Source organism: Xiphophorus hellerii, chromosome 6, assembly GCF_003331165.1.
Source record: "Xiphophorus hellerii strain 12219 chromosome 6, Xiphophorus_hellerii-4.1, whole genome shotgun sequence".
Taxonomy (NCBI): domain Eukaryota; kingdom Metazoa; phylum Chordata; class Actinopteri; order Cyprinodontiformes; family Poeciliidae; genus Xiphophorus; species Xiphophorus hellerii.
This window is the reverse complement of record NC_045677.1, coordinates 20,087,137-20,101,440: the sequence shown is the minus strand read 5'-3', so window position 1 is coordinate 20,101,440 and position 14,304 is coordinate 20,087,137. Positions and strand designations below refer to the sequence as shown.

The 14,304-nt window shown below is 38.8% G+C and overlaps 1 protein-coding gene across 1 annotated transcript; it reads right to left on the bottom strand.

Moving 5' to 3' along the window:
• Positions 1–6,417: 6,417 nt before the first annotated feature.
• Positions 6,418–10,534, bottom strand: oprk1 (opioid receptor, kappa 1). The gene is given in 5 exon segments (XM_032564625.1): positions 6,418–7,050; positions 7,052–7,350; positions 8,380–8,732; positions 9,881–10,201; positions 10,325–10,534. Coding segments are annotated over 4 exon segments (1,137 nt in total). The 5' UTR covers positions 10,126–10,201; positions 10,325–10,534; the 3' UTR covers positions 6,418–6,810.
• Positions 10,535–14,304: the final 3,770 nt, after the last annotated feature.

Genomic DNA, 14,304 nt, shown 5'->3' with positions numbered 1-14,304 from the left:
TAACGGTTCGCACGCAAAATCGACATGATTGGCTAGTGCGGAGATCGTGACCAATAAGAGACTGGACTACATGTTGCCTCCGCAGCGGTGAGCTGAGGTACTGCAGATTTCAAAGAAACCCTTTTGTCCCAACAGACATCATCCATCATCAGTCTTTGTTAGTTCTCCTCTGCAGAGGAGGCAGGCATAGAATGGAGACTTTAATCAAGATCGATCTATCCATCTATCAATCACATTCTTTAATATCATTGTGAATTATTATTTGTAAATATTTGTATAAATAGTAACTATTACAGATTTTTTTGTCGCTTTGATACGTTTCTCACATCACTTTTAGACATTTGCACAACAGCTAGTGCGTTTTTCAAAACAACTAGTACAAACTGCAAAAACATGGTTGATACTCACAATCATGTTGTCCACTTTGCAGAAGTGAGTCAAAATGGAAAGTTTATTTATCAAGAACCAAATGAATGAAAATGTTATCAAAATCTAAGTCCCAACAACGTATTTATGAACAAGATAGTCAAATGGCTTAGTCTTGTTTTATGACAATTGTCACAAAATAAGAATTCTGATGCAGTTGCCATTTTTTTTTTTCAATTTTTTTATTGCTTTCATGCAGGTGTCAACTCAAGCTTCACATTTCCAAGACTACCACACAGGCCTAAACAGCAGCACTCGTGGAGACACATTTTGTTTGCAAAAGGCGTTAACCGTACCAAAATAATTCAAATGTGACATAAAATCAAATGTTGCCTTGCAAACACTTGCAACCAAGTCCATGAGCTTTTCCAGTCATATCATAATGGACAAAATACAGCACTAGTTCAACATGTTTGCAATATATAAATCAAGCAATGAAATAAAGAATATTGGTTTTATAGTTAATGACCAAACTGCATTCAGAAATATATTTGCTTTTGACTGACATGGCAAAAGCAAATGTTAATGTTATAAGATCAAGTTCGTAACATGCAAACTGCTCTCTTGATATAAAAAGACATTTGTGAGGCATTTCGAAACAAAAAATAACGCCAATCACCCATAAATCTTATTTATTGCTCTTTTGGAGCACAAAACATTCTTCTAAGCAAAACATTCACAATTTATGTTTTAATCAGTGACCCAGCATGCACCTCATGTGGAACAATTTTCTCTTTGAAAAGTGAGGCTTGTCGGATTCTTAACACGAACAAGAATCTATTACACAACCCGCTACATATAAGAGCTAATTCACATGCAACTTGACAGACATACACTGAGAAAAGAAAAAAAAAATGCTGCAATCTTTTGTGATTGGATCTGACAGTTTCATCAATTCACCCAAGGACAGATTGATTTCATTTCTCCCGTTTCTGACTCTGTATAATGATTGCACCAATAGGGCTGTAAGCTGCTCCAAGAAACATGGACTTGAGAAATTGTTGAGGTGAAAGAAAAACTCTGCAGGGGTCCAGCTCTTAGCCCCCAGCTTTGCTTCCGAGTGGTGGTGTCTACCACTCAGCTGCAGTAATCCCAAAGATCTCAAAGGTTTCCGAAATGTTCATTTCAGAGTGAATTTCTTCTTCTCTTGAGAAAATATTTGACAAGTGCTATTTAAAAAGCATAAAGAGTTTTAGCGCTTATTCAGTTGTTTCAGATCTACATTATGTAATGATCTGCTCCCTTTTGAGTACAGCCACTTAGTCAACTAGCTATTTAAAAAAAAATATTTCTTTGTGAACAAAACCCTCAAAGAATGACCCAATCAATGGAATGAACTCTCTATCATGGAAAAAGTTTTTGACAAGCCTGGAGTCCTGGCTCATTTAGCTGCGTCACTCATGTTTTTGTATCACAACCATGATGGAAAAGGAAATGTCAACTGTCTCAATCAGTTTAAAAGCTTCACAGTTACCCTCGCAGATGGAAACACAAGAAACAAGGTGATGACAGTATACACAGGACTCTTCATATCAGGTATATTTCTGTGAAATGACACTTTATCAATGTAATGCAAGGAACGTCAGTTGCCCTAAAGCAGTGGTCCCCAACCACCGGGCCAATTGGTACCGGGCCGCGCAAGAAATAATGAACTACTTCCGGATCTTTTATTTTGAAAATCCTAAACCGGATTTTACCGGTTACGTCTTGCGCGTCAAAATTGAGAAAACTTGCAGCAGAATGAGTAACAAAACAACATCGGAGTACAGTGAACCCTCCCTATTTCGTGGTTCACCTTTCGCGGTCTCGCTGCTTCGCGGATTTGCATCGTGCATTGTGTTCTGCATTCTGATTGGCTAAACAGTCTCTCCGCTTCTTCTCTACCTGTGTGTCAACAACGTTGCGGTTTAATATGTACACATACGTAAAACAGCTTGCCAAATTTAACATAATCGATGGTGGCATGTCGGTTTATAAGAATCTTTTTGCCCAGAAGAAAAAAGAGAGACAACAACTACCGATAACTATGTTCTCTCGAAAAAACACACCTGCACCGCGGGCTTTAGAAGAAAAAAAAAAAACCCGCTACAGAGCGGAGTCAGGATGCAGCGGCTCAGTCAGAAGAGCAGTGAAATACACGTGAGTCACTATTTGTCCTACTATACTTTGTTTTGTTTTTTTTCATAATCATTTTTTATTTTCTCCCTTTCTAATCCAATAACTCAGGTCGCGGTGGGGCGGCGCTGATCTCCGCAATTCGGGCACGGGAATCCGCTTTCAGTTCATATTAAAATTATTATTTTACAGTACAGTACTTATTTGTAAAAAAAAAAAAAAAAAGTTTATACATTACTTTTTATTTGTTAAACAAATGTTTGGGCCTGTAAAAAGGTTTTGTTCTTTGGTTTCAATGTATTATGGAATATTTGATTGTATAATAATTGTAAAAAAAATAAGGGTTCACTGTACTGATTTAAGATTTAAGATTTGCCACAGAAAGGGATAACTAAACAGGAAAACAAAAGAATAGGTTTGTAGATTTACTTTGGTAGTGGTATTATTTTATGTTGTTTTTTTTTTTTAGATTGTATAACTTTCTGTTGAATCATCACACCAGGGTAAGCGCATAAATATGATACAGAGGGTAATTTTTTCTGGAGCTTCAGCTCCTGGTAGGGTTTCTCCAGGGCAAATTGGCCTTTGAATGAGAGGTCAGGTGATCCTAATGATCAAGCTTTTGCCTCTGGAGCTAGAGGAAGCACCCTCTATTTGTGCCCACTACCATAAGAGAGGAACATCAGGATCCCAATTCCATGCAAGCTGGGTAACAGGTGAGGGCCAGGCCTTTGACAAGCTACTTCCTCTTGACGTAATCTGGTTTTAGGAATGTGCAGTGTCACTATTCTTTCAGGTAAGTTGGTCTCACCTCTACGTACATCTTGGGCTCTTGATCCAAGCTCCTGGAGAGGTACTGGACTCTCTCCTTCCCAGGAGTTGTCCAGTTACTGCCTGAGGTGTCAGGCAGGAGTGGAGATACTCACAAACCCCCGACTGTGCGCCTTGATTTTAGAGTTTTCTATAATGAGCAACAGAGCCGCCTCTTTGCGACTTCAGGACAGATTTATTTATAGGCCTCTGGCACCAGTCACTCCTTAAAGAATTTTCCTGTTGCCTGACAGCAACATGTCAGGTTCCATGTTTCCACTTGTTGATTTTTCATGTTGCTTCCCATTTGCTGTCATTATTTTTTTCAATTTTAAGTTAAATTGTAATTTCTTTTTGCAACAATTAAGACTGCTTACCTGCTCCCTGCATTTGGGGGATCCAGCAAAATCTACACACCACACACTGTCATGCTCAACTTATGCTTTGCTCTTCATTCACAACTATCTACATAAATCTGTGTCATATAGACAGAATTGAAAGAAAACAGAACAAAGACATAATGTCTTTGATCACTTTAAAACCTTGCAATCATTAAAAGCAATTCCAATTAGAAATAATTTATTTGAATTATGACATGTTTGAACTAATTTAAATTATAATTTCTTCTTGCCCTTTAATTGTGACATGACTTGTTGCGACTCACTCAGATCTTGCTGTTGTGATTGCTTTCGAAAGATGGATTGAAATTTCAGTGGCTTAAAAGAAACTGAAAAAATGTGGGTGGCTTTTTGGCAATAATGACTCAATCGTGAAAAAAAAAACAGTCTTAAACTAATTTCTCTGGACATTTTTATGTGTAGCACAGCTGTCACGCCTTCAGAATAACTTCTTCTCGCGTCTTTGATTTAACGTAACCTTGATTTGTCAGATTGGGACAGTTTTTATTCTCTTTTCAAATTCCTCTGCAAGGCCACAGCACAAAGTCCCTTACAATTAATGAAACAAGCCTTGGACCGCCACCGTCTCTCAGTCAGCATTCTCACCATGGAAACGCTGCCATTGTATGTGAGCTGAATTGAGTAATGCAAAAAAGAAAAAAAAAAAAAAGCAGTCATGGTAAGGTGAGAAATAATTTCATGGGTGATTTGTGTCTGTTTGGAACCCACATGGATATGAATAACAACTGCATTTTTGTTTTTTTAACAGCCACACTGCCAAAAAGAAAGGAAAAAAACTAATTTCCAACTTTTTTACTTATTTATTTTGACTTAATACTGCATTTACAAAGCGTCATTTGACACCCAAAGCTAATATACATTGAAATATCAAATGCGACACGAGGTGCACTTTTTGCATGCTTGACTCCCAAAGCTGAGCTCAAATTAAAAGATTTTTGTTCATGAATAAAGTTTTAAAATGTCAAGGAAACATAATATGAGAGACAACACTGACTAAAATAGTTGGGATATCAACTGTAAGACTGATAGTTTGACAAGATACTATCATAAATATGAGTAAAAATAAAATTAATAGAAGAATGAAGGCACAAAAACAAGGCACAATAACAACTTCCTAATACCACTACTTCAGTAATATAACTTTGAAGCTAATCTTTAGAACATACACAATTCAATTCAGTCAGACTGACCACTGTTTTACTGTATTCAAGAAAAAAGCAAGGCAGTAAAGTCTCAGGAAGGATTCTTTTGCAATAAAAAAGCAGGATGCATATTTCAGCTAATATAAGCCAAGCTTTGTGATATTAAATATATTTTATGTACACAATCTAAAAAGTACTGTGCTTGTGTAAATTCAGAGGTTGGTGGTTATTAAAGTTTCCTTCTAGAACACTGCCCATGTGTGTGGTTAAAGCGAAGTCTGCATATTGATATTTAAATTATCCCTCCAGTATCACATAATAGGATTCATCACACATTCACAAGTGCACAAATACCAAGCTGTAAAGATGAAGTGCTAAGCAGAAATTTACACCCAGCAAGATAATTTTGTGCTCATTAGACACGTGCGGATGTATTTTATTTTACATATATGCTATTTTCATATTGGTTTTAGCCTTGAAGTTCTCTCAGCATTAAGGAGATACTGAATATTTCACGAAGGTGTATCGTCAAAAAGGAGTTGGCAAATATATTGTACTCCAAATCACAAAAACACCAATTAAGAACTATTGATAATAAGCTGAAAAAATGCTTACAATTAGTGCCTTTCCTAAAATAATCAGGGAATATATTTTTATTCTCTGTCTGAAACTGCAGTAATTGTGTATTAAAGCAACGTAGTAATAATTTCTCTACCAGAGTTCAAATACTACGGTCCCTTGTTGCTAGTTGTTGCTAGTGTAAAGAAAATAATTATTGTTTGGTGCTTAATATAGCTAATCCACGACATGTGTAAAGGTATAGCCAACACTTTAATTTGGAATAGTTTCTGTTGAGCAGTTGGGAATTCAGCAGACAAAGCAGGGCCTTTTTTCCTCCCCCTTTTGACAGACACAGCAATAAAATTTACAATTCCGAGAGAGCAGAACAGACTTCTTGGCGCCTCTCGGCCAGGTCGGACGGAGATGGGCACGAAGTGGTTAGATAAAAACCAGACATCGGAGCTGTAAAGAAGGGGAGTTTCCGGGAGTTTCTAAGTTTCTAATTGGTCAAAGAACGGAACGCCTTGACTGCATATATTAAATAGGGAAACACCTCTTTCATTAAAAAGTACAGGTCAGCAAGCCAGAGAGAGAGGTTTTTTTTCCATCTTTTCCTCCACATTTTGGGCGCCTTTGTCTGTCTTTTGTGTTTCGTGTTGTCTGTTCTCTTGTCTGTATAAAATGTATATCTCTGTACCTCTGCAGCTTTGTTGTCGATTGCTTTGTATGAGATTAAACTCCGTGATCTGTGACGTCAACACGTTTTGTTGTTGTTTCGTTTTAACAGCACGCGGTTGCGGGTCGCTCATGGAGAACGCCGCTCGATCCCGGGCAAAAGGAAAAGAGGAAGGATCCAAAGGTTTTGTCCAAAGCTAGCATTTAATGATCCTCATTTTTTAATATTAGTTTGATTGGATTTTTTAACGCAAATTAATAGACTGTGATTTTCAGACATGTTGGATTTGCAGGTTGAGGTTGCTTCCAAAAGTTCAAATTCTGACTTCATGGGAGGATCATAATATTGAATTTTGATATAAATCGAATGCATACCTAGCCTGTTGGAAACAAAACAAAACAAAAAAAACATGCAGAGATGTTGCTTTCATTCAGTCTCTTTCCTAAAACCAACTCAGGAAAGAACTGCAATATTTTAGACAAAATGTTTTCATATAAATGAGATGAAGTGGGGTCAAATCACTCTTGGTTTTGGTCTTTTCATGGGATTTATTAATCAATACTGATACTACTTCTCAGATTGTGGTAGTGATTTGAGTCAAACACAGATCAATGGAGTCCTCCCAGCTCTGGTACGGCCTGGAGGACATGTTCATGGCTAGTCATACGGGCCTGGCTTGTCTCCCGTCACCCCTCCCTTCGGTGGCGCAGGTGTGATCCCGAAGCGTGCTCCTCACTCTGCTCACCCCGTGACAGTCACCATGACCCCGCCCTCCAGGGCAGCAGAAGTCTCTGAAGCACCTCTTAAAGTTCTCGTCCAGGAACGCATAAAGGATGGGGTTGAGGCTGCTGTTGGTGTAGCCCAGCGCCACGCAGAAGAAGTAGGCAGCCATGACAGCATGTGGTCTCGGGCACGTTGGCTGACAATGCTTTGACCAGGATGAAGATGTGGATGGGGGTCCAGCACACCACAAATACCGCAACCACCACCAGAACCAGACGGGTGATCCGTCGAAGGTTGCGGTCTTTCTCGCGCGAGCCAGACAGGAGGCGCACGCTCTTCAGCCGCAGCACCATCAGGGTGTAGCAGACAGTGATGATGATGAGGGGCGCCACAAAGGCGAAGATGAAAACACATATCTTCATCAGGGTGTCCCAATAGGTGTAGGGATCAGGGAACTGTAAAGCACATTCTGTGGTTCCTGTTAGTTATGGAAAAGTTGCAGAACAATTAGAAGAGAACATGTAGGGAGTCAGTTACAAATACACAAAATGAGGACAGAGTATTCTACTTTAAGAGATTTCAAATCTTGGTCTTCTACAAAAAAAAATAAAAATCAGTAGTCAACAATTTTAAATATGTTCTAAAAGTTTTATAATTTTGAACTTCTTATCTTTTGATACATGGGCCTTGTGCTTGTAGATTCCCTACATCAGGGGTGCCCAAAGTCGGTCCTCGAGAGGTCAGCATCCTGCACATTTTAGTTCTCTCCTTGGTGGTAGTAATAATCTTTTCAGCATGTCAATGTTCTTCTTAGGCCTTCTAATGAGCCGTCATTGGATGGCCCTGGAGGACAGACTGTTGGGCACCACTGCCCTATATTAATGTATAGTTTAGCTTACATCCTGCTAACATCTTGTCTGGAACCACAGACCGAAAGTACATGGTACCTCAGTGGCATACCATGCCTTGAAAAAGTTTGAATCCTTTCACATTTTGTCATGATACAACCACAACCTTTTGTGTATTTTATTATTATTTAAAGTATGCAGTAGAACATATTGTAAAGTGGGAAGATATTTATGCCTAATTTTTGTGATTTACTTTCACAAATGAAACATGGAAAAGTGGGTGCATCTTAAAAATCTCCTGAGTCTTTATGGTCATAATGTGGCAGAATGTGAACAGATTCAAGGGGTGTGCATTCTTTAGAAAAACTCTTAAAGTGCAGATGTAAAATCATTTATCACTTAGCACTGCAAGGTTTTGAGGTCAGATTGAAATTATGAGTCAGTGATCTAATAGCTTTCTGTAAAATAAATGTCATAATTTTCCTGTCAAGTCTGGAAGCCTTTGTAGACTTTTATAAAATTAAAGAACATCTTTTTCAAGAAATTGAAGCAGTCAGCTAGACTAATTAGGGTCAAATATTCTTGAGAGAAGTTATATTTTAGATTGGCTTTTGGAATACAAAGGAAGACTATAGAGAATAGAGCTGAAGCTGATGTACCGTTGTTGGTGTTGGTGTTGCCAAGGACCATGGCAGGAATCCCAGCAGCTGAGGACAGAACCCAGATGATCACATTGATGATCTTTGCCTTCACTGGCGTACGGAAATCCAGAGCCTTGACCGGGTGACACACAGCAATGTAGCGATCCACGCTCATCATCGTCAGGGTGAAGATACTGGTGAACATGTTATAGTAGTCGATGGAGATGAAGACTTTGCATGCCACCTCGCCAAACGGCCAGGAACTGAGCAGGTAGTCAGTGCTCTGGAAGGGCATGGTGGTGGTAACCAGGGCGTCGGCCACCGCCAGGTTGAAGATGTAGATGTTGGTGGCTGTTTTCATCTTGGTGTATCTGCAGGGGGTGAAGATGCAAACACGGGGTACAAAGGCAGTTATGGTGTAGCTGACTTACACTGCACTCTGTAAAAAGCTAAAATAATTAAAGAGTTTAATACAATTTGGTGTTTTCCCTGTTATGATGATGGATGGTGTATTATTTTAGGCCTTCAAATTGTTCATTTGAGTTGTTCTTTTTTCAGGGTGGAATAGTTGTGCAAAATATTTATTCAGTCTTTAGGTATGACTTTGACTCATAAGAATTCCAGAGAAAAAAACAGCAAAATATTTTTATTATAAAAATTTATTTTATTGATTTATTTAATTATTTGGGAAAGTTCCAGCAGGCATTTCAACATTGCATAACTTTTTCACTCTGTTCTTGCCTTTGTACAACTCGTTTGTACACATTCCTATTAAACATAATTAATTTCTCAGGTACAGCCTGTGTTTGGTGCTTTTTTGATGCGATATTCTGATTCTTGAGAAAATATTGTGGTAAGTAAGACACACCTTGGATTTCTTTTAATGTAAAAAACAATCAGTGTAATAATGGGATGGGATCATCATTTTAGATTAAATTGTTCAGCTCTCCTGCAGAAATTCTGACGCAAAGTAAAACTTGTGGACACTTAATGAAAAATATAAGAAAGATCGGTCCTTTCATCCCTCTTTTTCTGATATCTGAATCAGTATTCAAAGCTTTGCATTGGGTTTCTCAGGACTTCCCGTGTAATTGAACAGATGACATTTACTAATGAAAAATAAGCTGTGCAGCTTCTACAAACCTTACAGCTTGGAAGGTAGTTCAAAGATTAACAGAATAAAAAGGAAAACACATGCTACTGTTTCAATAGGGTCGAAATCCACAATCCCACTAAGGAGACTTCACAGAGACAAACAGAGAAAAATCCAATATATATGTAAATAACGAAAAAAAGTAATTATTTTTGCTACGTGATGTACTGGTTGAAATTACTTAAAAAGAAGGCATTCATGACTGCCGCTGAAAAGATACTCATCAGTCTCACAATAACGCGCCGCCTCTGTGCGCGCATGTTGGCTACGTGGGGCGCCTGACACTTACTGACATGTCACAGAAACCGCACACACACACACACACACACACACCCCTACACACGCATACCAAGCATCCAAACTCACCTAATGATGACATACATCACCAAACAGTTGCCCACCAAGCCCACCACAAACACCACCGAGTAAACGGCGACTATGATGGGGATGATGGGTGACATCGGCTCAGGTTCCGCGTCCCAGGTGCCGTTCGGGGTGTAGTTGAAGATGTCCGACAAGCCGGGCTGCCAGGTGAAGTTCGGGACGCACTGCCCCGGCTGGCCCAAGGGACAGCGGTCCTCTTTGAAAATGTGCACCACGCCACTCTCCATGGTGCTGAACACTGGCTCTCCTTCTTCTTCTGCTGCTGCTGGGCGCAAACTCACCACCCGAAAACAAGTGAATCGCCTAATTAGGGCGGAAGAAGGTAGCATTTTCAATTTAAACAAGTCTCAGTTTGTTGTGAGGAAAAACTACGCGCAAAAGCCCCGCGCTCAAGGACATCTTCACACAGGAGTAAAACCACCTTACCTCTTTTTAGTCCTTTCCTTCCCCTCAAAAAAAAAAGCTCCTTCCAAAGAAACCAAGGCTGATTAGGATTCTTTGAGGACTCTCGACCAGAAAATCGGTTGTAGAAAAATATGAGCAGAAACAGCAGGTTTCTGTGCAGAGTGTGCAGGAAGAGGACAATTCACAGGCTGTGCCACCGCTGCGCGCCCGAAGGTGCGCACTGGAAGCCCGCACTGCTCATTCAGTGACATCAGAGCCTGAGCCAACACATATGACAACCAGCAGATAGATAGGTTCAGACCATATGTAGTCAACTTCTGTCAGACTTTACTTAGATTTGAATGATTTTTGCATTACTAATGAATCCGCACACAGGCGATAGCATATAGATTGTGACCTTTGCGAACTGTGCTGTCCGAATCCTCAAAAATCTTCAAACTTTTATTTTTTGCACTGTGCAAATTAAAGTTGCCAAAATGTCCAGCAGAACATATTTTCTAAAATTTCATACCCTTTTTACCATAGAAATGTTAAAAGTCAAAGTATTAATGGCATGAACAGTAGTATCATGACGTGGGAATGCTGCCCCTCAGCTGCCTCCCTGCTTTTTTTTCAGCAGGGACCAGTCAGATAAGAGCAAAATGCTATTTTTTTGGCTTGTAGCAAGAAATTAACTCTGCACATCACCCTGAATGCATTATTTCCTTGGTGAACCATGGTAGTGTTGGCATCATGCAGTGGATATGTTTTGATCTACCAGAGAAGAGGAAGTTCTGTAGATGAATTTTACTCAATAAAAGGCAGTTTTAGGAGAAAACTTGTTAGAAGCTGCAAAAGATGTTTGTCTTGGATCTGTAATCTACTTAGAAAATGACCCTAAAAATACAGCCAAAGCTACAACTGAAGGGATTGGATCAGAGCACATTTATGGTCTGATCAAAAACAAGACAAAATGCAATTTATAATCAGCAGCAATACTTGAAAACAGGTGCTCACAAATTTGACAAACCCAGTCTAACTGAGCTTGTGCAGAACAAAAGAGAAACACAGACATTCTCCAAATCACTTGCTGCTGTAATTACACAGAAAGGTTAAAAAAAGCATCAATTTAGAGGACTAAATACAGATGCACAACTCATTTTCCATGCATCACTTTGTGTTGCTCTATCAAGCAAATTCCCACTGTTTTTGATTGCAATATGAGTAAATGTGTAAAAAGTATGGGGTGTGAATACTTTGGCAAGACATTGCATGACCTCAGTGTAAAACAAGCACCTAATTTAAAAGGTGTTATTGCAGTTTTCATCAGCAGGGTAAGGATTTCATAAAGTATTACGAACAAGATAATACACAAAAACAAGGAGGAATTTGGAACGGCTTCAACGAAAATAAAAAAAAGACTTAATTACCTCCTTAGCACCTTCTGACTCATTTTTTTTTTATCAGCGTTATTTTTGCTCTGAACAAAGTCGACTCCCAGTTTCACCAAAGATTCTTAGCTGTGTGGTCTTGTTGCACACAACCTCTTTCATGTGCATCATTGTCCCTGTTTTATCAGTTCCATTTTTCTCTCCACCGTGACACCACCCTCACAACAACGTCACAGCTCTGAAGGTTCAACATGAAAAGACACCGAGGATCTAAATGAAGAAAGCTCCTCTTGACTTAAATCACATGCTTCCCCACTCGAGAAAGCTCCTCTACTCCTTCCTGCAGGAGATATGAGACAGGTTTCGACCAGCGCGTCATTAAGCAGGTGCTGTTTCCCTTCCCTTTCTTTCATGCACTAACAGTAGTTGCTTAGAGACCCATCACAGCCAGGTGTTTGCTTGAGTGACAAAGGCTTTTCGTCATTGTGTTCCCACATTGTCAAGACCGTCCTCGCTTGACTTTGTGAGGCGGCCCCTGTTTGTCAGTACAAATATTTGATAAAAAAAAAAACTGAAAAAAACTATCTCAGAGGTCCAACTTGAACCTTGAACTGAGAGCGAGTGAATCACCTCCTCTGTTGTGCGAGGGACTCAGTGAAACAGTTGCAATGTTTACCTTTAATCTTAATATTGCAGTGCCAAAGGTCTGTTTATTCACAGATACAATCAGGTCTGCCTCTTCTGGCACTCGAAGCAATGCTTTTTTTTTTTTTATTTCAAAGGGAGGATGGCAAATGGCTTTTTTGTTGCCTGCAGAAAAGAGGTCAAGGGTAGCGATGCTTTTTTTACAGCGCTTTTTTCTCTTTAAGCATTAAACTTTGGGTACTGTCTATTCAATTTGGCTAAAAACAAGGAAGTAAGATCCTGGTTATTCAGATACAGTCAACACATGAGGTATATCAAGAAATGTAATTTAATTTCAACCTTTATAATGCATTTTCTCTAATTGATTTAGGGTCAAAATCAATTCAATTCAGTTCAGCTCATTTATATAAAGCACCAATCCACAAAAAAAATGGTCTCGAAACATTTTACTAACAAGCAATTTCAATCCTAGTTATCAAATAGAGAATTACGTTCAGTTCATAATTCAAATTAGTTTAACAGACTGCATTGAGTCATTAACTTGCAGAATTCACTCCTCCTGGAACAGCATGTGGTGACAGTAGACGATCGCCTGCGTTGTGTTGTTGACTTTACATCGATCCCTCATGCCGACGTAGCAACAGTGGAGAGGAAGAAACTTCTGGCTGAACCAGAACCTGGCTCAGTACTGGCGGCAATCTTTTTTGTCTGACCTTAACCTTGTTTAGATGGTAGGAAGCTAACACCTAGTTTAAATTTGTACTCCCCGTTTCTTCAGTTAGCAAATTATTGAAGCTGTAGGTTATAAAATCAGCCCACACTAGAAAAAGAAGGTTTAACAGTATCATTAAACTCTCCAAATTGGAATGACTTTCATGACCATGAGTGGATGGAAATTTCTAACTGCATTCCATAATTGATTTTACATTATTTTTATAACAAGACATTCATTTTAAGTGTATTTCAGCAGCCATTAACTGTTTAAATGCATTATTTTCTCCATTGATCCTTTCCTGCTTCCAGGATAAATACATTTCTCTAATAAGATTTTATAAATCACAAAGCCATACAGATTTATCAAATACTTTTGATTGTTTTGTAAAATTGTCCCGACATCTAAACTGAACAATGCTTATTACTTTAAGAAAATTATCATCGTTGGCTTTGTTGCAATAACTAAGCGTAGCAAAAATAACCAACTTGTGTTTTCCCATGTCAAAAAAAAAAAGCGAGGAAAATTGCTGCAGAAAGCTTGGCTTGGTATTGATGTTGCCAAAAATAACCATAATAAGTTGAGAGGTAATTTTATTGATTCTGACGTTGTTGATCTAAGAGCAGATGAATGCTGGAAATGAGAGTAATAAGAGGAAAATGAGTGAAAAGTGGTGAATCCACACACTTTCAGAGCTACTGATCTCTGTACAGCTGGAGGACAGCAAAAGCAGTGAAAACTTTTAAATTACCCTTGACAGGACATCTATTAATAATATTCTCTACAGTTCTGGTTTTCATATAAGTGGCAATAGGGAGGCCATTGTTGAATGGTAAATGTACTGAATTTACATAGCAGGTTTCTACTTATATGGACCTCTCACACTATAGGCACATTCACCTCAGTTGTGGGCGCATTCAGAAATGTGCGCCCACTTATACACTTAGCAGCATCATAGTGTGAAAATGCTTTTCTTCAGCAATTCATTAAATTTTCTTTCTATTTTTCCAGTTCACAACAAATATCATCTGAGGAATATAAACAGGTCCAACTTTTTTAGAGCGTTGTATACAAATCAACAATGAAAGCAATCAAAACAATTCAGTCAAGTAGACACATTCAACTCCAAGTACACACTGTTTGATCCAGTTATAAGACGAGGTCAAACGTTGGCAGGTATTATGCATAACTGACTTTTTTGAGTTTTGTTTAATGTTATGATATTATTCCATCATCAGACACATACCTGGAATGTTGCTTTGACTCATTCATGA